The sequence below is a fragment of the Pinus tabuliformis genome, chromosome 8 (assembly GCF_031772625.1).
Source record: "Pinus tabuliformis cultivar Carrire ecotype Pingquan chromosome 8, CPIR1, whole genome shotgun sequence".
NCBI classification, from domain to species: domain Eukaryota; kingdom Viridiplantae; phylum Streptophyta; class Pinopsida; order Pinales; family Pinaceae; genus Pinus; species Pinus tabuliformis.
In genome coordinates, this window is record NC_142294.1 from 1990759810 (window position 1) to 1990784266 (window position 24457).

Here is a 24457-nt window from a genome sequence, read left to right on the forward strand (position 1 = left end):
GGTATTGACCCATGGTATTGAGAACCAATGGTATTGACCCATGGCATTCACATGGAATGTAGCCTATTTAAAGGGGGAATAAGCCAGCATAGATCCATTTTTACTCTGGATCTACTAAGCCGAGGGATCGAATATCTTGATATGCAAACTAGCAATAGAGTGAAAAAAATTGATCCCTCTAAGAGTTTGGTAGATCTAGAGTAAAGATGGATCTATGGATCTATTAATAATTATAAGTTAATTATTAATAATTAAACCAACCTAGTTCCATCTTAACTCCGGATCCATAAGCTCTAAGAGAGATTTAACTTCAGATCTATAAGCTCCTAGAGAGATCAAATCTCTTAAGGTGCAACCCTTTCCTCAAATTTTGCACTCAAAAAAGAGAGATTTAACTTCATGTCTATAAACTCCGAGAATCTCTCAAGGTGCAAACTTTTCCTCAAATTTTGCACTCAAAAACACCTCGAAAGATTTGATCCTTTAAACTTTAACAAAATATAATGATGATCTCCACAAATTCCTCAATTTCACAGTGAAATGAGACTTCTCAAGTCTAACTACCATAATTAGCCACATTTTAGCTAAATTATATAATCTTATTTTAGAAAATAAAATTAACATATAGATTAAAATTCATGATAAAAAGGTTAAAAAACAAATTAATTCTAAGAAAAACCATTCAACTATTAACTACCTTTTCACTTTAAAAATCATTAATCACTTTTTCCATAATAAAAATTATATCATAATAAATATATATATCTTATATGTAATCCCAAAACACATGCAATAAAATATATCATAGGTATAAATCCCAAAAACATTTGCAATAAAATCAAGATAATTACAACCTACGAAGAAATGGAAAATGCTGCCTGATGTGGATGACATTAAATCCACCTTTTGATAATTGCTATTAATTCACCTTTTCATAATTGCTATTGTGATGCTACGTGGAATTCCCATTCTTTTCTTCCCAATATGCCTTCCGGTGATGATGCTGCCCATCTGCTTTAGGAGAGATTATGCCCATCAACATGACTTGGAATTATGTTGATTTGTATTTTTTGTTTCGTAATGATTGTTATGTTTTTAATTTTATTTTTATTTTTAAAAATTTTATTTTTAATTAAAAAAACATTATAAGTTAAATATATAATAAGTAAAATTTATGAAATGTTTTCACATTATTATATATCACTTTTTACAAAACTATTTAATATTGCATAGAAAATTTTCATTAAATTAAAATTTATATATTTATATATATATATATATTTTTAAAATTGTTTTATTTAATATTATAGAAAAAATTGAAATTATATTATTTTTTAAAAACTATTTTATTTAATATTGTAGGGAATTTTTTTATTAAATTGAAGTTTATACCATTTTCCACACAATTATATATTTTGAAATTATATTTTTTTAACAAGATTGTATTTGGGACCATAACCCTTTCAAAGGGTAGTATTTATAAAATTTCTGCAATTTATATGAAATTTAAGTTATTGGGAATAAATTTCCAAATTATCCTAAAAATGTTTTCAGTGTATACTCTACAAAAGCTTCCCATAATGAAGTAGAAAAAAGTCATAAACAAAACGATAGAACTAGCATTAGAACTAGATTAATTGGGCCCCTTGGAGCCATCAACTTTGTAGTGGCAGACCTTCTTTCCTCCATCAGTAGCACTGGTACCATCACACCCACTACCTTCAACGAATTGCCACATCTAGAAGCTTCTAGAGCTGCTATACACTCGCTAATGGTGTGGATTTCCTCTCGAAGGTCATCCATAGTTAACATCATCTTTGCTTGATGTCGGAGCAACTTTGCCTCAAAGAACAACTGAAAAGACATTTTGTGATGCTTCACCATATCTTCTAGTTTTGTAATGGAGACTAACATCGCATGTGAAGCATCTAGGAGCTTGTCTAAGACCTGACAGACTTCATTATTCTTAGGAGAGGATTGGCCATATCTACAACTAAACACCTAATTACATGGGCCAACATAAAAGATAGGAACAACATCGGAACCAACAATAGTTTGAAACTATTTTGCAATGGGAAGAGATTGGATAATCTATATATAGAAGGATGCTCTGTTAACACACAAGCCAAGCAACCTCTAGCGAGCAGACTCCATGGTCCCAAGATTGGCCGAACAAGGCAATGACAAAATATTTACCAGGTTCATTAATTTCTTATTCCCATCCAGAGCAGTCCTAATCGCAACTAAGCAAAGCTAGACTATCTTCCATCAGGTGAGGCATAAATAGATGAAATATCATTGTCTCGTAATAATTAGAGATCCCAAACACTTGCATTGCAAATTAATATGACATGATGATAAATAAATAGGCCTGAGATCTAAGGATCGCCAATGATCAACCACCTTGCATAGATAAAAACTCACGTTCATCCACGTACCCAACCTTAGAATGAAGGTGGATTTCGACGCGGTTATATACCTTTGGAGAGAGATTACCCACAAATCAAAGTATACCTCTTGAGATAGGCTAGACACCAACGCCTAATGATATAATTTGCAAAAATCATAATTAAGGAATAGGGCGGAGACACAATGTATTATTAAATTAAAGTTTCATTGTGCCAAACTAGAGCTTTTTTTTGCAAGCTCATTTGCTTCCACATTCAACTACCTAAAGATGTGGTGGTATTCATTTTTTTCAAATTGTGAGGTAGAGTTAATAGCTCTTTGGGCCATAAGAGGAGACTTAGAACTAATTAACCCCTTAGCCATAGTCATTTGGTGTATGATGAGAGTCTCCATAAACCAATAGAATTTTAATTTAATTTTTTAAAGCCACCTCCAAACCTTTCCATAATGCAAGGAACTCTGCCATGTTATTGGTAGTTATTCCTAACTCCTATGTAAATTTTGACACTATTTTTCCTTTGGAACAAGTGAGAACCCTCTTACCTTCCCACTTAAAAAAACACTATTTTACTTAACATAGTAGAGAATATATAATTTTCATCAAATTTATAGGACTAAAATTTATATTATTAAATATTTATAAATTTACCACTTATTACTTATAATTTTTTAAATTGCGTGAATAATTTATGACCAAATTTATATGGTAAATGTAATATATATACAAATTTATATAGTAAATGTAATATATGGACGGAGGGGTGGATATTTGTAAAATTTCCACCTATTATTTTATTTATCAATTAGCCGTTTTAAAAATTGATTGAATGATGGCATGCTTATGGTAAAGAGGGAAAAAAAGAGTAAATATCCATATACCGAGGTAAGTTCAAACTTAGGTACAGAGAAAGATCTTCGCCCAATATCCATATACCGAGTTAAGTTCAAACTTAGGTACAGAGAAAGATCTTCGCCCAATTTAACGGCACCGCATCGCTTGAAAATTAAGTGAACATGGGGCTCTCGTCCTAATTTAATGGAATTGATAACTGAAAATTGTTAGTCAACTCTAAGATGGGCGCTTTATTCCGTCCACCGATTTGATAACCGCTACGTCTTATCCCCAATGGCGGTGTCCTGCCCTATAAATTCCCACATTTGGATGCCTCACGCTGTCCTCCTTTTTCATTCAGTCTCGTGGTTGTACTAGCTAAGTTTAAGGTGAATGAAAGGTAGAGAAGTGAGTGGGCGTCGAACAGCAAAGCTCTTCTTCCTACCAGATTGTTCGAGAACACAAGGATTGGGCAGGGATTTGAAGCTTTACTCTATTTCTGGTACGTATCTATCGATCTTTCTCTATTTATTTGATTCAATTGAAAGTCTCTGAGTAGGCAATGAGGGATCGACCTCATTTGGTGCTGTTTGGCGTTCCCGAGGTCCAAAGGAGGCTTTTCTTTTTTCTTTCTTAGAATGTTAGGGTTTCAAGGGTTTCTTTGTTCTTTTTTCTTCATCCTTTTACGGTTTCGTGGTTTGTTTGTGCTAGAATTGTTTTCATGTGTTCTCCTTTAACAGTGCAGGGCTGTCTTTGGGTTCCGGCACAACAAATGAAGATTTACTTCTCTTTTTGGCATTGCCATCATTTTTTTCGTAAAACACGTTTTCGTGCCAAACATTTGTGGGCTGTAAGCCGTCGGCCTTTACAAATTGGCTTAGAATTTGTGTCTTTACAAATTGGTTTATAATTTGTGCCTGAGGGGTGTCTATTCCGCCAAAATTGTATAGGCCTTGTATTTGTGCCTCACAAACGGCTTTTGGTGAGTTAACTTGGAGGCATCGCAAGATCGCGCAACAAATTGGATGATTTAGCATGGCAGCATGCTCTTGGGAAACTAAACCCGTGGCCCCATAAAGAAAACACATAATATGGCCCCTGACCACAACTCAGCTAATTCATTTTTGTTTTGAACTGTGATTCATAGGGACGCCTTCTCTCTTTCCCCTCAAAGAGGGGCCGGGGTATGTGTATACCATATTCCCTAGTGTGCCCTGTATATCTTTTTCGTGTCTATCGTGAATGCCTGCGTCATGCTCCCGGGGAATTCAAGGCATACAGGGAACGTTCTGGAGATGTGTGTTTGAACCTGGAACCGAGGGTTATCGACAGGCCGCGTTCTACCCGCCACCAAAACTTAGCATTAAAATATAATAACTTTTCTCGTCGAAATCTTTCGATGTGCTTCCAGAGAAAGCCTAGTGCTCATACAACTTGGAGTGGAATAGATGTGTTAGCCTTTAGGTATGTTCGTAATGTTAATCAAATAAAATACAGGTCCTAAAGTAAGACAGTAATCGATTTCTAATTCTCGATTGTTTTGATTGCTACGATTCTTCTAGCTTGTATATTTTACATAAAGTTTGAACGTATGAAAGTTTATTCTCCGTTTAATTTTGGTATATTTTTCCTTCTTTTCTAAATTGTTATTGTAGAGATCATATTTGTTGAAACATATTCAAAGTTGTAAAAGTTTCAAATTGGAAATTTATGTTTACGCTGAGTTGTTGCAAAAACCCCAATGATATTGATGCATAATTGTGGGCAAGAAAGGGTGAAAATTTCACATTCGTAACATTAATTGTTTACAATTAGATATGTCAATATTTAGACATTATGAAGTTCCTCAGATTTCTAAGCAAACATCTAGTTAACTTTCAAATGTAGCAGATCCGTTTAACCTGCCTGTTTAGATTTTTCCTAAATTTATCCAGTAACATTCATTTTTACTGGGTTCTATTGTTGGGTGAAATACAACTTTGGACGTTTCTTTAATTCCTTTGCAAGGATCTTTTACTCTGTAGTTTTCAATTGTTTTTGAATAATTCAATGTATACACCCAACTCGATGAAGTTTGTTTTAAATATTTGTGTGCTGATAGCTCCTTGTTGTATGCAATGTGTAGGCAACTTTGGACTACAACGGAAAACAATATGCAGAGAAAAATCGGGATGGTTGTCGCAAGCAGTTTGGTGTCTAACGATTGCTTGTGCGGCCTAGGTGTCAATCTGTCAGAGATTTCAAACTGTTCTATCAGTTATGAGTGTGACATTTTCCTTCCGACAAAAGTTATCATATTTTCTAGGAGCGTTTTTGTTTGGCCAAATGCTTTTAGAAAATTTGAAGTTTTGTCATCGTGATTTTATTGTTAAGTGCAATTATTTGGGATTTTTGGCATCAAACAAGTTATGTAAAAAAGACTCGATGTGATATTGGTACGGATTATCTATGTTACTAATATGTACGGTCCATGTGGTATTTTTTTGTGGGCTTTTGCCTACTTACTCTCCTGATTGTACAAAGTGATGTAGCTACCAAGGATCTTACTCCGTTGGGTGCGCTCGCGGTGTCGGTCCACAAGTAATAAAATGATTATTTTTTGGTTTTGGCGGGGGCTGTGCCCCCCGCGAGTGTGTTGTGTTATTGTTTTTGGTTTGACGCTATTTATTGTGATGTGCCTTTTTTACAGATGAGACTGATGGGGGAGATAAATCTTTATCTGTTCTTTATGTCATCAAATTAAGCTGCCATTGGCATGACTTCTGTGACCAACTTGATAGCATATACAGCAAGGAAATAATTCTTGAGAGTGTCCATTCGCTGCTCAATCTTTCTATCGTCGTCGGAAGGATGAGAGATTTATTAATGCTGCTTGAAACATTAATATTTTCTCATCATAATAAAGAAAGCACTACATCGTCAAAAGCACTCAGGCCCGTTCATATTTACAACAAATTCGCAGGAATAATGGTATCTTTCCAATATCCATTACAGCTGGAGGATTAACATCTCTGTCAGTACTGACGAATATTTTATCAGATTCCATGGAAAAAAGAGGTGGGTGGCAGTTTTCATCTGATCTGAACATTATTTTTGAGTTAAATAGTGTAACATAAATAAATCAGGCAATGGTATTGGTTATTCTAACAAAAGCAATGGCAATAGGTGATGGTTATTGTAGCTAGTGTGATCAATGGACCTGATTATTTTAAGCTAAACATAGTAAGATTTTAGGGGAATATTTTTGCTGTTCCTATTTGTAGGGGAAGGTTTTGGAGGTTAAAAGTTTAAATTTTTGTTTTGTTTTTGTTTTTGTGTCTTTTTTTTTCTTTAATTTATTGTTTTTGCTTTTCTTTTTTTGAGTTGTTAAATTTAATTGTTATGGTTTTAAAGCTAAAATTCTTTGATTATCAGCAAATTTACAATGATTAGTTCGTCTATGGTTTAGCGGCGGAACAGTAATCCTTTAGTCCATGCAGTTTTTAAATCTCAAGTGTAATTGGAAAAAACATAGGTTCTATACCTTTACCAGTTTCCAGTTGGACTGTCATATACCTAGAGTTTGCCTAGTTAAGCAGGCTTATACAGATCCATAAAGAGCAATAACAGCTTAAACATTAAAGTAATTAAGGGTGAGGTTTCCACCTCAATCGGTATTGCTGGTTTCGATGGAAGTTGAATGTCTCTATATCCATTTGATGTAATTGAATGTTGTGCATCGCTAGCAAAATCTTCTCCATCATGTTGTGGCGTTCGAGTAGGACCTTTCCTAGGAACGACGGGTTGATATTCTGGAGTCACTGGTTTTATTGACCCCTTGTATGCCCCCCTTTCTTAGTAATTCATGTAGCTGCTCTTCAAGCACCTCCGAGTTCAAGTGACAAGGTTTCTCTTGATGCAATTGTTACTCCATGTCAGTGGATTGTTAATGCTTTGATGGTGAAGTTTGGCTATGAAACATACACACTGAAGACTCCGCTCTAAATCAAGCTCAAGAATCCCATTCTGAGTCTTAACCTTCCCCTCCTCTCTTGCATCTAGCTTGCTGGTTGGTCATGGCAATGTTAGGAAGAAAGAAATGGAAGGGGGCAGAGAAGGCCATGGAGATTGGCAGTGGAGGTGCCAAGTAACAAAGGGTGCCAAAGTCTCGAAACTAGAACAAGGAGTCTATAAATCTAGTGCAAGAACGTGAGCCAAACTCATCATGCCCTGAAAAGAAGCGATGGAAAGAGTAGAGTAATCCAAAGTTGAATATGAAAAAGCTGGACCAAAAGCTTTGTAATCAGGTACCAACCCTTGGTAAGTTGGCATCACAAGGAAAAGATTGTGCCACACATTTTGCTGATTGAAATGCTTTTAAGCACATCTAACTGTTGTTTTGATCATTGATTGTGTCTGAGAGCTGCTCTCCAACTCAATATGGTAGAGATGTTGTAATGTAATAATGATAAAAAATAATATGACTCATGGTATGGAGAATCCATGGTATTGGCCCCTGTTATTCATGTGGAATATAGTCTATTTAATTTAAAGGGAAAATTAAACCAGCCTAGATCCATCTTAACTCTCGATCTAACCAGTGCCAAGAGGGATCAAATCTCTCAGCGCTTGGTACATCTGGAGTTGGAATGGATCTGCCATGGTATTATGCAGTAAGTGAAACATTATAGGGTAATAGGGTGTAAGCTTTTTTTCTCCTCTGTTGGATTTGGGAGCAAGAGTCAAGAAAGCAGTATTGAAGGTTGGAAGGATTGAAGCTTGAAGCAAAGCTTCTTGATTTTCCTACCATTGATGGGGATTCCCCTCCAATAATGGACCAACTTTTACTTGATAGCCCATTTCCTAAGGTGATTTTTCATATTAATGCCTCATTTTGCTCTGGCCCAACCAAAGATGGGATCTAGTGATTTTCTTTGTTGCCGCCTCATTTGTTTGGATGAGGGTTTGTGAGAAGAGAATGGAAATAATTCACCAGCTTGGCTTCAATATCTTGGCGTTTCAATAGTTTATTGTCATCGACACTTTTGAGGAAGGATATGTGATTTTGGTGCTTATGTTGCACAATCTATTGGTGAAAGAGCTTGGTTTTTTTTCACCCTCATGAAGCCATCCACTAGATTCGGGCCTTGTCTAAGAAGGAAGGATCCTGAAGTCGGAAGCTTTCAAATCTGAAGGGCCTGTTTACTGTACTAGCTTTAATATCTGGATCCTAGCTAATGGGATAGTGCTTTGATCCCCCACAGGGCAAAATGGAAGCCTCTAGAAAGATGTCCTTTTCCAAAAGTGACTTCAAGACCAAGAAGTGTTCCTCTATGATTATTCCACGAAAAAGTTGCATTGGTTGTGTCCAAATCAGTCAACTCTAAGGTGTCTGATCATATTCTTAAAGTGATCGGCTTCTACATCTAGGTACCTTATCGCTCCCCTCTTCAACAAAAATTTAATGATGTTGCAGGGAGATTTGCTGTGTCAGTTGGATTTGAGGCTAAATAAATTTTGGAGAATTGATTCCCCCTTAGCAATGTGCGGGCCTTTAACATTCGATATAATTTTAACTTCTGTGGAGCTAGTGGGCTAGAATTTTGCTGAAGGAATTTGGATTGAGTCAAATAGATTTGAAATGAGAACCTTGTCTAGGTTCCTAAATGTTGCAAGCTCTCCTACTTGGCCGTTCGTATCTATTGTCATGGTTTGAATCTTGATAGCTTGTCTACATCGAGAGGCTATCATTGCTACCTTTTTTCACTAGAACATTTTTATTTTTGAATCATGATAATAGCTGATGGTTTTTTTCGTATAACTGATAATAGCTGATGGTTTTTGTCGTATAGCTGATAATAGCCGATGGTCATGAGTGTGATTCATTCATAATTATTTGGTATTTTTCCAAGCTCTTGGATTAGTTGCTTGTTGCTTCACCCCAACCTTTTTGTCTTCTTTGATGACCTCAGGGGGTGGGTCTTTGAATGAGTGCGTATGGATTCCCAAGGGATAGAGGAGTTGGTGCTATCTTTGGTCTATGTCTTAGGAAAGGTTTGTTGGAATAGTTGAACTTGATGCTCCGGAATTGACCGAGGGTCTTTTCCTTTTCATATGGCTGCCAATCGTGGATAGATCTAGTGTGGCTAGAACGATATCTTCAATTGAGGCCTTCGTCATTACTACCTCTTTCCATTTGAGGGGATTACCGTTTTTTGGAATAGAGGTGTCATTAGCTAGTTGGCAGCGGCTTGCTGGGGTTGTCTTTCCTCTTGTGGTTGCTTATCCTTTGATGCTTGCCCCTCTCTAAAGTTTCCATTGGAGTCATCTCCTGAAGGGGGGTCGTGTTGTGAAACTAATGTTCTAAAGTATTCTAAAGTATTACGTCTCATAAGTTCTTTGTTAGAAGTCATAGAAGGTTGAGATCTAGGTTGTCTGTGATGCGAGGGGGGCTTTTCAAAACCCTTGTTGCATTGAAAGGGAAGAGGTGTTTAGGGGTGTTGTACTGTGAAGCCAATGTTCTAAAGCTATTACGTGTCTTAAGTTCTTTATTAGAAGTCATAAAGGTTGAGATCTAGGTTGTTTTTTATGCGAGGGGGCTTTTCGAAACCCTTGTAGCATTGAATGGGAAGAGGGGTTTATGGAAGTCGATTGGCCAGTGGATTGGTCGTGCCCCGTAACCACATTGCGATAGGATGGGGTGTAGCCCCCTCTTGCGGTCTGAGCCATGCACACGTTTAAGTGGTAGTAACCACGATTGCTGAAAACTTTAGATTAAAGAGCCGATCCTTTTAATGTTTTTGGAACAATCTACTTTTTAAAAGAACATGGGGTGGGATTTGATTCACCTACACGTGACCATTTAATATTAAATTTCTCTGGGTGCAACTACATGTTCAACCCATGTCTCTATGGCTAGGCCTTCATGAAGGGGAAGTTTGTGTTATTATTGTGGCCATTTAATATTAAATCTCTCTGGGTGCAACTGCATATTCAACCCATGTCTCTATGGCTAGGCTTTCATGAAGGGGAAGTTTGTGTTATTATGGCCCCGAGAGAGGCGCTCTGCAGCCCAGTATGGAGGAGATATTGTAAGGTTATGTTATATGATGTGATGTTATGTAAACATTCTGACTTGGTCAAATTACTTAACAACAAAAATAAAATAAAATAATATATATATATATATATAATAAAGTCAGTAATTATAATTACTAATTAAAAATTAAAACATTTTTTACTAGAACAAATTACATAAAAATAAAAATAAATAAAATAAAATAAATAGTTATAGTTATCAATTATTAATAATTAAATCAGTCTAGATCCATTTTAACTCTGGATTTACCAAGTGTGCAAAAGGATGAAAAGACGTCATGTAAAGTGAAAAAAAAATAATCTAGATCTATTTTTGCTTGATTAAAGAATATTATTATGTCACCAATTGGCTGTCTGTTTTAAGATTTATTATTCATCTGTCTGCAAGTTCAAACATCCTTTCTCTGAAAAAGTCTAGGCCCCTTGGATTGGATGGGTTGCTTGAGGTGTATCAATAATATTAGAACTGATGTCATTGGTTAGAAATAAAAGGTGCTATAGGTTAGTAGCGGTTTCAGTATTGGGTAAAATTTTTCGTTAATAGATGCTGCTCTTTTTAACACTGAAGCTGTTATATAATTAGTTTATTAGTAGAAAATGCTATTTTGGGCATTTCTATATTTTCCATGAAAAAACAGCTAGTATGTTTTCCTTTTAATCTTCTAGGTAGAGAAAGAAGAGCCTTAATCTCTACCATTACTGTGTGAAGCTAACTAATGGATTAGTTAGCAATAATAGGTAATATGATTGACTAACATTATAATATATTTTAAAAATATGTAAGGATTGTGTCAGTTTATACCTGTAGCATAATTATGGCTAATTATGTTAGCAGATTTATGGGTACAATAGTTGTGTAATGCTTGTTCAGTTAATTTATATAAATATGATACTAATGCTGTTATGATGTTAATGAAGAGCCAGTGTTAACATTAGTGATTTATTTTAAATTAATACTATTGCAGTCATCAAAGGTATTATATTAAATTAATACTATTGCAGTCATAAAAATTTTAAGTATGTAATTCAAATTAAATGTTTATTTGTGATATTATCCATGTGTTGTAGACCTAAAAACAGTTAATATTTAAGTGGAGTTGCAAATATTGTCCGCTCTAGTTTGTCTAATGGAAGAGCTTTAGATGTTTAATTCTCACGAACTTTTTATGAGTGAATGTGATTGCCTATGGGCTACTAATTACCTGCCTGTTGAATATCTGGCCTTGTTCGTTTGTGATTGCCTATGGGCTGCTAATTACCTGCCTGTTGAATATCTGGCCGCCTTCGTTTGTGGCGGTTTCACTTTGTTACATTTCTGGTTTTAAATTTTTAAGACATCATTTCAACGATGATAAAATTATTTTGAATATTTTACTGTGTATTTGAATAATCCACGGGAAAATTTGTTTCTCAATGCATAACTATATCAGAAAACTGATGTGTAGGTTGAGTCTTCGTGATAATGTGCTCGTGTGATTTGCTCAACTTGTTAGTTATATATGGGTACAGTGGCCGATGGGCAATAATTAGCATTTGGTATTTGTTACATCAAAATAATAACATTGATCATTGTTTCATGCAATTTGATGAAAGTAATTTTTTCCTTTTCTTTTCAAGGCAACAGGCTTAAGACGTATATATATTTTTTTATTTTAAGCATGATTGATGATTTATTGAGCAGTTCACTTTGACAACAAATTTGAATAATGACCAAGTTAGCGGGTAAACAAATTATTCTTTAATTTGATTCAAATGAGATGGGTATTATTTTTAATGCTACTCTTGAGATTTGTTATCAGATTCACTATTTTTTAACTTTTTGCGCATTGATTTTATAAAAAAAAACAGATGTTTCACTGTTTATGAGATGAATATACATTCTGTGCATTGAAGAACTAATACAAGTGAAGTATTGAGTTGACGTACAGTTCAAATTAAAATGTTCCAGAGCCCACAGTAATTGAAGGTCAGGGTATTATATTTTCTCTTGTCCTATATTTCTGGCATTTCCATTCTTTTCCATTTTGTTGTTCTTAGTATATATTTATTTATTTGTCAAAAACCATTGTAACTGAGTATGTGTATCCGAGGTAAATATTTCTTCTGTAAGCTAAATTCTTCAGTGTTTTGAATGAATGGGATGATTGGATGAAGTCGAGAGCTATGCATTTCTTATTGCCAATTTTTTTGACAATATATAGAATTGATAGAATTGTAGCAAAACAGGCCAAACTGAATTTGAAATGTTACAGCTTAAAACAGAGCAGCAAGTCATGTTGTGTAACTGATATTTAGCACTGGTTGTAAGGTTTGGTCAACATGCAGCGTGTATGTTAATGATAAATTTGGAGAAATCAGATATTCGGTATGTGCTTCTTATGTTTCTTTGGTGACTTTGTATTCCCGCATATAAAATATTAAAAAGAACAGATAGTACCGTTGAAGAAGGCGAGGCGTACAGTTACCATGGGCTCTTTACTGATGAAGGTTGATTTGTTAGTGCCGCGTTGTTGATACAATTGTAACAAAACGGGTGAAACTTCTCTCTTTTATTATTTTTTTTTTTGCTTTCCTCTTTGTTCATTCATTTGCCTTTCGCTTCTTTCTCTTGACAATCCTGTTTGAGACTCGAAATGTCGACTTAAAATGCCTGTGGAATTTCCGAATTAACACTCTTAAGGTGAAATTTCATGGAAATGTTACAGCTTAAAACTGAGCAGCAAGTCCTGTTGCGTGACTGATATCCGGTACTAGTTATTGTGAGGTTTGCTCAACATGGAGCATGTATGATAATGATAATTTTGGAGGAATAATATGTTCGGTATGTGCAGCTTATGCTTCTTCAGTGACTTTATATTCCCGCATTGAAAAGGAACAGATAATACCGTTGAAGGGGGACAGTTACCGCCATGGGTCTCTTATCTGTTGAAGGTTGAATTTTAGTGCAGCGTCGTTGATAGAACTTTAACAAAACAGGTGAAACTTCCTTGAAATGTTACAGATTAAAACTGAGCAGCAAGTCCTGTTGCTTAACTGATATCCGGTATTAGTTGTGAGGATTGCTCAACATGCAGCATGTATGCTAATGATAGTTTTGGAGAAATTATATGTTCGGTATGTGCAGCTTATGCTTCTTCAGCGACTTTGTATCCCCGCATTGAAAAGGAACAAATTGTACCGTTGAAGGGGGATAGTTACCGCCATCGGTCTTTTATTTATTTTGAGAATTGATGATTTTAGCGGGTATGTTTGGAGAAATTACATGTTTGGCATGTTGTGCAGCATCTGTTTTTTTTATGGCTTGTAATTCCGCATTAAAAAAGATCAAATAGGGGACAGTTACCGCCATAGGTCTCTTATTTATGAAGGTTGAATTGTAAGTGCAGCGTTGTTGAAACTTGAAAACCAGTTTCTTGGACAGTTTTGTAAATGTATGATTTTAGTGTGGCTTAATGATTTTTATGCATAATCATGCAGGCAATTCTGAGAGAACACATTGGCTCCCGTGGATTTCAGAGAACATCGCTTCAACGTGGCACTCGTGGATTGTTTGTTTGTGGTGTAAAATTCGTGGAACGTGCACTGTTCAAAACAGTTTGAGGCGATTTACTACTGTAGATCCCAGTTGCCATGTGAATTTATTTTTGCACATATTCAGTATAGGATAGTACAGCAGGATTTTATTTCCATTAGAAAACATGAACTATGTAGCTGGGATAAAGTTTCTATTTTCGTGTTGCTTAAAGTGCATTGTTTATGTTTGCTAAGAAATATCAGAGAAAGGCCTCTGTAGATCTCATGTTGTTTCCTTCAATAGTTTGCCTCTATAATTTAGATGCAGGGTAGTTTGGCACTCAACGTGGCACTCATGGATTGTTTGCTTGTGGTGTAAAATTCGTGGAACGTGGAGCACTGTTCATGTTGCTTAAAGTGCATTGTATATGTTTGCTAAGAAATATAAGAGAAAGGTCTCTGCAGATCTTGTGTTGTTTCCTGCAATAGTTTGCCTCTATAGTTTAGATGCAGGGTAGTTAAATTGGCCGGGGAAGAAGCTATGGATTTATTTGTAAGGAAGTGAATTCATCGATGGGGTATTCTGAAATTTCCCAATGCAAAATATTGATGAAAGTATTTTCTGTTTTACGTTTTTATTTGTAAATGTGAACACGGTAGCTCATTGTCAATCTCGGGAAATTCTTGATGGGCCGATATATTCTAATAGGATCTCTTCGGTGGAAGCTTCTCATCACCCTATCGATGGGTTTTCCATTGTGGAACCTCCGAAACCTTCTCATCACTCTATCGATGGGTTTTCCATTGCTGGACCTCTCTTCTCAATACAGGGAGTTACATCGCTGCTTGCTGGTAAAGCCCACTCCCATTCTCGTGGGCACATCGCTCTCCCACTCTCGCGGGTGGGCACAGATTTAGAGGCACACTTATAAAGTGCAATGTCTTAATTTTAGGTTTTTTATTAAATGGGAATGAGAATTTTGTATTTATATGCAAGTTGTAATTGGATGAAGGTAATATGTAACTATGAATGTGAGTTTTTTCAGAGATTCTAAACCAGACAATAAAAAATGGAGTTTTCTAAAACTACTCTAAACTAGATAACAAAAAATAAACTTCTACAGAAGGGCTTTAAACTTATTCACAAAAAAATTGGTATTTTGTAGGTATATATACCTAATGGAACTGATCCAATAAAAAACAAAATTTACATGTCATTCTATCACTGACTGATATTGATAAGGCAGTCTTTTATAACTGTATAATGTCAATCCATTTATGGAGAATGGGAGGTGGTCTGATTTGGTCATTAATTTTAAAAAAATTCAATATTAATATACACTTTTCATTAGTGCATAAGTTTACATCTTTATTGAGAACTTGGAGATCATGGAAATATGCTTATTGAAGATGACGCTTTTGCTGCTTTTTAAATGTTTTGCTGTTTAAATGTTTTCTCCTTTAGGAGAGGAGTCTTTCACCAAATGCTGAATAAGTAGGTGGGAGTCTCCCAAATCACAATGAGGGATTACCTGTTTTTATTTGGTTAATTGAATCCCCTGGTAGAGGGCATACACTTCAGCTATGTTTTTTTGTGATGCAACTTTGAGTCCTATGAATACTTTGCAACTTTAACTTCCTTGGGGTTAAAGAACATATTTTCTCTTGCCACCCATTATTATTGATACTTCTCCCCTTTCCTAATTATTGCCTCCCTTCACTTCTTGCCACCTGTAATTATTGCTAAATTTTGAGTGGGGTTGAGGTCTTTTCTCTTGCCACCCATTATTATTGATACCTCTCCCCTTTCCTAATTATTGCCTCCCCTCACTTCTTGCCACCTGTAATTATTGCTAAATTTTGAGTGGGGTTGAGGTCTTTGCCCTAAGAGGCCCTCTACAGTTAGGATAGGGTAGATGTGTGGGGTAATGTAATAAAGTTTGTGATAGGGTAGATGTGTGGGGTAATGTAATAAAGTTTGTGACATTCTTACATGGGTCAATATGTTCAATTTATAGAAGGTAAAAGATTTGTAGACATTGCTCCATTAAGTAATGATAAAATGTTAAAACTAATATATAACTAATATGGGCTAGATGTTGCAATGTCCATAAAATAAATATTAAAAGTAATAAAAATAATAAAATTCAATTTTTTATGTTGTAATTTTATAACTTTTTAGATAAAGAAGATCATAATATACATATCACATTAAAATATAACATATAAATAGTAGCTATATATTTGCTTATAATTAAAATAATGATTACCTAACCATATGTATATCATATAAATAGTACTAATTTTTTGTTTTCCAAAGAAAAAATTGAACTTTTTATAACCAAAATAAAAAGTTACATAGTATATGCCTAAGCATTCATTTTGCTTTATGATTTTCAAATCATAGAGCCCCACAGGATGAAAGGAAAGATAACCACTGATATGAAGCATGGGCCTCCTCATATCGAGGAAAACAGCCCTTTGTCCCTAGCTCAAAAAATAGTGAATAATAGTTGACTATAATATTGGAAAGTCTCCAATTAAAGGAAAAAACGTTGTTTACACTTCCCAGGGCTCCTCATAGAGGAAAACAACCCAAACAGGAAGAAAACAAAACCATAATCAAAAATCTAAAAAATTAACCATATAGTGAGCTGTAAACAAAAGAACACGCTGTTTTATAGGCCTGAAAAGTCCATAGTAAGAATTGGATATGTATATGGTGGCTGATCCAACACATGGATCTCTCCCTGGTCCTCGTCCTCTATTCTCCAACTGCCCAAATCTTGTTGCAGACCCTCTTTAGAAAGCCTGTCTGCTGCATCATTGCGATCCCTGTAGATGTGGCAAAGAGAAAAAACATTAAAGGAGTAATTTAATTGTTTGGTCTCTTCTGATAAAGGTAACAAAATGTAATTTGACATCTACTTTGTACATTGAACCAATTAATAACATTCATTGAGTCCCCGAAGATCTAAACCATGAAGATGTTCTTGTGAATAAGCCAACATAGAAGCAGTTTAAGGGCAGACAACAACGCAAAATTGTTTGTACCAGTTCTTAGGCCCACTGAGGCTTTTAGGCCCCTGTTTCGGTTTATGTGTATTACCAGCCCGACTCTTGCTTTGTTATTTAGGGAAGCCCCATCAAAATATGCCCACGGTATTCCTTCCTTGATTTGTTCCATTTTAGATTGTCTGGGAGCATTTTTTGTAACAAGCACGGGTATATTGGTATATATTGAAGTACATTATTGCAATAGCCTCATGAGGGGTGTGCTTATCCAAAAATATGCACCTGTTCCTAGCTATCCAGATGCCCCATGCTATGATGAGGGGTAAATTCCACAGGTTCCCTTCCGGGTAGAGTTGCCACCATTTTTGCCAAACGTCTGGGAAAAATTCCCCTTCCCAGACTACATTCTTTTGGATCAGCTTCCCTACCTCCAACCACACCCTTTTAACAAACGAGCAATCTATAAATAGATGCCTTATTGTTTCAGAATCATTTTTACATAGTGAGCATCTCCTAGGTCCTGACTTGTATCTGGCTTGTAGAATGTCCCATGTTGGAACCTTCCGCTTGAGTATGCACCAAAAGAAAAGTCTAGCTTTTGCAGGACTTTTTAGCTTCCACAAGTGTTTGGCCCACCATTCCGGGTTCCCCCATCCTTTCTTTGACATAAGGAATTTGTATCCATATTTTGGAGAATAGGATCTAGAGTTTGCATGAGCCCCATTAGCTGATCCAGTCTCTCTCTCAGTCTCACATTTGATTTGGAAAGCTCTTGAATAAACCATTGAGGCATCAGATCCAATTCCCTCCCTAATAGCCACGCTTGCCCCCAAATAGTGGAGTGACCTTGTTTCTCGATCTGGTTGAGGAAATGAACACCTTTAGAGTCGAGTTGCATAATGAGGTCCGGGGATAGTGCAAAATTTTCATTACAGCCTACCCAAGGGTCTTTCCCTATCCGGATGTTCTCCCCATTCCCAACCTGCCAAGAAAGACCTTGCTCAATGATCTTGAAAGCGTCTATGGTAGCCTTCCAAACAATAGATACATTCCCTTTTTTCTTAATTGGATTTCTTATCCAATCTTCTAATGGGACAGGGTCTATATATTTCCTTTTCACCACCATCGTCCACAGGTTCTCCATCTTAATTATCCTCCATCCTGATTTTGCTGCTAATGAAGGCCCGAAAGCTGTGAGGTCTTTTATTCCCCAGCCTCCCCATTCCTTTGGCCTTGCCACCTTCTCCCATGCTACCCAAGGTAGTACTGATTCCTCCTTAGATCCTGCCCAAAGAAATCTGCTGCATATCCTTCTTATTTTCTCCAGAATGCCTTTTGGAACCCATGTCAAAGCTGCCCAATAAACTGGGATTGCTAGAATGACAAATTTGATAAGGGTCAACCTTCCCGCCCTTGAAAGCCACTTGAAACTCCAATGTGTAATCTTGGCTTCTATTTTTGCTATTAGCCAGTTCCAGTCCTATTTCCGATAGGCATTTGGTTTCAACTAGAAACCCAAATATTTAAATGGATCATCAAGTTTATGAACTTCAAAAGGAAAAACTGCTGAAATTTGGGTTATCTCCTGCCTATTAAAACCTTCCAGGATCAGCTGAGATTTCCTTTGGTTCACTTGCATTCCTGTGGCCTTCATAAACAGGTCTAAAATCCTCTTGAGTTCCTTTATTTCATTTATATTCCCGTTACTGAAGAGCAATATGTCATCTACAAATAATAGATGAGATATAAACAGATTTATCGCCACTTCCAAACCTCTTATAGCTCCATCCCTTTTTGCCTTCTGCACTAATTGGCTCAGACCTTCAACAACCAGAAGGAAGAGCAGAGGCGAAAGGGGGCATCCCTGTCTCAATCCCCTTTGCCCTTTGAAAAAAGAAGAAGCAGCTCCATTTATCAATACCGCGAAACTGACACTTGTAATACATCCCATGATCCAGTTAATGAATTCAACTTTGAATCCCAGATGAGTTAGTAACATTTGGATATAGATCCAACTTATTCTATCATAGGCTTTGGATAGATCTATTTTAACGACTGCCCCTTTCCTCTTCTTCTGTTTGACACTATGAATTGTTTCCTGAGCAACCCCAATAGCCTCGTGGATCTGTCTGCCATCCAAGAACCCAAACTGTTCTTTTGATATGCATCTTGACAAGATGGGTTTCAACCGGACCGCTATCACTTTAGCAATTATTTTGTAAATGCAATTACATAGTGAGATTGGCCTGAAGTCTTCAAAAGAGCCCGGATCTTCTTTTTTTGGGATTAGGGCTATGAATGTTGAGTTAAAAGGGGGGTAGATAGCACCTTTCCTCCTGGATTCTTCGACCACCTCTGTCACTTCCTGTCCAATTTGATCGAAGAAATGTTGGAATAGTTCAATTGTCCACCCATCTGGACCCGGGCTCTTGTCCTTTGCCATTGATTTGATGATGCTCTCAACTTCCTCCTTCGTGACTTCTCCCATCAGATCCACCACTTCTTCCTCATCCACATAGCGGGGAAAGCATTGGGCTGTCCTGATAACCTCTGCCAGTGTAACTTCCGCTTGTCCTGTGAAAAGCTTTTGGAAATGACTTCTCCCCATATGAGACAGAGTTTCAAAAGAGTTTGCTTCTCTGCCTTCTTCATCCTTTAGTTTCCAGATAGTGTTTGAGTTCTTTCTTCCTCGAGCATAATTATGGAAAAATTTAGTGTTTTCATCTCCTGCCTTCAGCCAAATGGCTCTACTTTTCAGCCTCCATTCCTCCTCTCTTGCTAGAAGGATTTTACTTCGTTGTCCTTCCAGCAACAATATTCTATCCTTTTTCTCCTGGGTTTCATAGCCATCTGATTCAGGACTTTCCAAGTCTTGGAGTTCCAGACCAATTTTGTTTAGATCTTCATCCTGTTTTTGTTTCCTAGCCTTTGACCACTCCACTGTTGCTTTTTTCAGCCGCTTGAGGTTTTCCATGAACAGGAAGCCTTTTTCTTCAGGATCACTGATTCTTGATGGTCTCCAAGTTTCTCTGAAAAGCTTGTTAAAAGAGTCCTGCAGCCATGAGGGATTGAATTTAAAAGGGGCTGCCGACTTTTTAGGAGGCTTGGATAGCTCAAGGAGAATTGGAAGGTGATCCGAGTTTCCTCCCTCTCCTACCCATTGACGGAAGGCTGGGATCTTTGATGCGATCTCTTCACACAGAAGGAACCGATCCAATCTTTTTGCAATTCTGGATTCCCCTGTTCTTCGATTCCTCCATGTGGGCCTTACTTTCAACAGGTTAATATCCATCAAATTGTGAGAGCTAAGCAAATTGAGGAAAAAATCTGATAACGAGTCTTCTCTAGCTGATGGGCCCCAAATTTCAGCAGTTCCAATAGAGAAATTAAGGTCTCCACCTACCACCAGGTTTGGATTCCTCATCACCGATTTGGAAAGTAAAGAATTCCAGAATGCAGCTCTCCCTTGACACGGACCATAAATATTGACTATCAATAGGGGGACACCTAGCTCTGAGGATAGGACTTCCATCCCCATTGCATGCTCCATCCCCCAAAGATTCCTCAGTTTTAATTTTCCTTCCCTGTAGCCCATGGCTATACCTCCCGAGTGTCCTATGGAATCCATTGCCTGAAAATTCCACCTTGGGAGAAGGGTTGATAACAATTTTGTGACTTCTTCACCCCTGCCTAAAGTTTCTTGCAACAGTAGGACATCCGGATTGTACCGATGGACAATTTCTTTGAGAGCCAATTTTTTAGGTTTACTGGCTAAACCCCTACAGTTCCAGGAGAGAAAGATCATTTTCAACCTCCACACAGGGCTTCGCTGCTCTAAGCACCCCAGAAATTGACATTTGTTTCCCATCGGCTATATCTATCTTAGCTCGCACCTGAGCTTTTGACATATCAGTTTTCCTACCTCTCATTTTCCTCTTATTACTCAGGGACAAGTCCATACCCAAACCCCCCACAGTCTCCCAAGGTGGTGGTTTTCTGTCACGAGATCGAAGGTAATAAGAATTTGAACCCGGAGAGGACCTCCCCTCACACCCTCCTCTTCACCCAGAACCCCCTCACAGTTCAGATCTAACTTGGGAATAGATGTTATGATGCTATCCACATGTGTATAATCAGAACCAGATATAGGACAAGTACTAATTTGAGCACAAGAATTTAAACTAACATCTTTTATAGTTAAAGATGGAGAATGAGAGGGAATGCTTAAGTCCAGTCTCATACCCTTTGAGTCTTCTGTGCTGGGAGCTGCAGGTGCTTCTGTGGTACCCTGGTCTCGCTCCTCTTGTTCTTGAGGTTGTGCAGGGAGGGGATTCGGAATGGGGATCTCCTACTGGATTGCATCCTCGACTTTATCCTCCTGAGGCCTATCAATTTCCATATGATCCGTCCCCTGATCCTTCTTTGTTTGTTGAGTCCTTAACTTCTCCATCCCCGTCGATTCATCCTTGGCCTTCCTCTGCTTCCGCCTACGCCAATACCCCAGAGGACAGTCTTTTGCCAGGTGTCCGTAAACATGACACCTGTGGCATCGAAAGGGTAGATGTTCGTAATCCAGAGGCTGAACATAGATGAACTCTTTATACTGAATCTTGATATCTTCCACTAGTCCTTCCCTTGGGTTCAGTCTTACCAGTATTCGAGCCATCACCTTGTCCTTCGACTGAATGAAAGACATGTCTGTTTCCAAGTATGTGCCGATATGGTTCCCAATAGATTTGAAGACCGATTCCACCCACAAGAAAGGTGGTAACCCAGGCACACGTACCCAAACAAGAATGTCCTCCACCTTCTTTCGCTGCGCATCAAACAGAGGAGTCCATCGTTTGAACATTATTGGGTGGTTGCCAAAAGCCCAGTTCCTTCCCAGGACCCAGTCCACCGCCTCTTTCTTTTCGAACTTCACCATAAACCATCCTTTTGCCAAGGATGTTACCTGGAATCCCTTATCAGGAGCCGATTGCCATTGCTGCATGGCTCAATTTTGTATAAACTGGGCTGAATGTTTCTTCCCCTTGCCCTTCCCACCAGGGTAAGCTCTGCCACTTCGATGGCTTCATCAATCTGGATGTCCATACCCAAAACCAGGTTTGCTGCGCTTTCTTTCTTCTTTATTATTTTCTGCTTTTTCCTCTTTTCCCCCATCTGCCTCTTGGTTGGCCCTTCCTCCCTGTTCTGAGCAGCTGTTGCACCATTTGCTAAACCCTCCTGCTGTGAACCTGAATTCTTCCCTGAGACGGTGATAGGGTTCCCTCCTTCTTCCCTTACTGCTGATGTCCTGCTTCCAAACCCTCCCACTAGGCCTTCTGAAACCCCCAATCCTCCTGCCTTCCCCTTAAGACCTGCTCCTCCTTCATAGTCTGAGATCTCCTTCCTGAGGGCCAAACCCCTTCCAAACCCTAAATCCTCCTTCCTAGATGTTGTCTTGGGGTTTTTCGGGTCCCGACAAAATTGTTCCTTTCCTACAGCCGGTGGCTGATCCACCTCTGTATACCCTAAATCCGCCTTTAACCCACAACCTGGGCTACTTCTCGCTAATTTTCTTAACCCACAACTATAAACAATATCCTCTAACCCCCTAGAGAAGAAATGATTAAGCGGGAGGGGTATCTCTGTACTTACTTGGAGATTTTGTTGGTCTTCTGCTTTCTTGATCGCTGCCGACTGGATTCTTGTCTCCTGTAGCGGAGTAACTGTTGAAGCTCCCTGGGCGCTCAGTAAGGCTAGCCCTAAGCTCTCCTCCAACAATCCTAGCGATTTCCTTTGGTTCCAAGTCACCTCCGAGCCTGATTTTTCTTTCCTAGTGCGTCCAGCTAGCCTGATATATTTTTCAATGTTTTGATTAGTTATCTCCAACCCCCAAATCGACAAAATATCTCCAGGTTCGGGATCAAGATCTACGACATTGCTGGGTTTGACCATTTTTTAACAGATTTACTGCAGGTAACAGCGAAAAAAATCCAAGGGAAAAAACAGTCCGTTCGAAAACCTTCGTTGTCAAGCTTGCAGCTGCGAACAACTCGGGGAAAGTGACAGCGAAAACCTAACGAAATTCCAAACCCCGTGATGCTTCCGGCTGCCATTTTCTATGGGAAAACATTGGCGGTCCATGATCCCAGATGCCCCGTCTACGGGCCTTCTAGCGATTTTGCTCGTTCTCCACTCCTGCCACCTACATCTTTGATCCTTCCACTGTCAGCCTCCTGTACGTCTCCCTATCTAGATCGTAGACCCCTTGCCCTCCACCTGTTGAGCCCTAGGCCCTTGGCCTTGAAACCCTAGCTTCAAACCCTAGCTGCCATCGCCCATTTCAAATTACTCCTCTCGTCCCCGACAATAACCTCAAACAATAGTAATTACAATAAACTTACAATATAATAATATTTTAAACCATGGATATTCATGACTACTTTACCGTAGTTATTATCAACTTGCTTTCTTACAATATCATAAGTCAATAATTACAATAAACTTACAATATTATAATATTTTAAACCATGGATATTCATGACCACTTTACCATAGTTATTATCAACTTGCTTTGTTACAATATCACAAGTCAATATCATAGCTGACAAATACCACATGCCCAAAAACCATTTCTTATTTCACACTCAAAATATTTTATAATTTACTTTCGAGATATATCTAAATCTTCATCACATTAAATTATATAAGTTATAAATAATGGCTATAAATTAAGAGTCACTTAATGAACAAAAACTTGATACTTACACAATTACAATATAAGAGCTTTATCATTTTTCCATGGAATTTATTAACTTTTAAAAATTATTTGTTATAATACCTTGGGTTAATACCATGGCTCATCAATACCATATCCCAAAAACTATCTCTCATTTAATTTAATTACATTTTTGCATGAAGAGGCACTCTATTTGAAGAGGTGGTGTAATTTATTGTTTTGTTATGTTATCAAGACATTTGACTTGGTTAAATTACATAAAGATAAAAATAAAAATATCAATTAAATTAATAAAATTATTAATTATAACTTTAGTTAATTGATAGTTAAACCCTTTTAGATCCATTTTAAAGATTAAAGTAAAAGTATCAATTAAATTAATAAAATTATTAATTATTACTTTTAGTTACTAATAGTTAAACCATTTTAGATCCATTTAAATTATGGATCTATCAAGTTTCAAACCGGTTCAAAGAGATGCAAACTTGTTTTGAAGTTTTGTATTTAAAAAAAGTTTGTACTTTGGGAAGTTTGATTTTTCTTAGCACTTAAGTTAAGATAGCTCTACACTGGTGTATGTATGATTAAAATTAGCTTTTCCGGCTTTTCTAATAAAAAACTTGTATGTTATGTTATCAAGACATTTGACTTAGTTAGATTACATAAAAATAAAAATAAAAGTATCAATTAAATTAATAAAATTATTAATTATAACTCTTAGTTACTACTAGTTAAACCATTTTAGATCCATTTAAATTATGGATCTATCAAGCTCCAAGTTGGATCGAATAGATGCAAACTTGTTTTGAAGTTTTGCATTTAAGAAAAGTTTGTAGTTTGTACTTAGGGAAGTTTGATTTTTCTTAGCACTTAAGAAAGCCAGAGTT

General features: G+C 37.2%; 1 protein-coding gene across 2 annotated transcripts; it reads left to right on the forward strand.

Moving 5' to 3' along the window:
• The first annotated feature begins 3504 nt into the window (after window positions 1–3504).
• LOC149244432 (uncharacterized) lies at window positions 3505–14170 on the forward strand. Of its 2 annotated transcripts, none has more exons than XM_089374859.1 (4): window positions 3505–3743; window positions 3982–4705; window positions 5367–5497; window positions 5931–12402. In XM_089374859.1, the coding sequence occupies exons 2-4, from the start codon at window positions 4428–4430 to the stop codon at window positions 6245–6247; spliced, it is 726 nt and encodes a 241-aa protein (XP_089230985.1). In that variant the 5' UTR covers window positions 3505–3743; window positions 3982–4427; the 3' UTR covers window positions 6248–12402. The 2 variants fall into 2 exon arrangements, 1 of the variants encoding a protein (XP_089230985.1); XR_016246750.1 differs by lacking the exon at window positions 3982–4705 and adding exons at window positions 12749–13561; window positions 13796–14170 and having other exon boundaries at window positions 3545–3743; window positions 5367–12284.
• The last annotated feature ends 10287 nt before the right edge of the window (window positions 14171–24457 follow it).

What these genes read in the sequence shown, in the direction of transcription:
- LOC149244432 (XM_089374859.1), top strand. Translation starts at nt 4,428, where the DNA reads ATGTGTATACCATATTCCCTAGTGTGCCCTGTATATCTTTTTCGTGTC. An exon ending in ATAGATGTGTTAGCCTTTAG is followed by an intron (nt 4,706 to 5,366) that starts GTATGTTCGTAA and finishes TGCAATGTGTAG; the next exon opens with GCAACTTTGGACTACAACGG. An exon ending in GATTTCAAACTGTTCTATCA is followed by an intron (nt 5,498 to 5,930) that starts GTTATGAGTGTG and finishes CCTTTTTTACAG; the next exon opens with ATGAGACTGATGGGGGAGAT.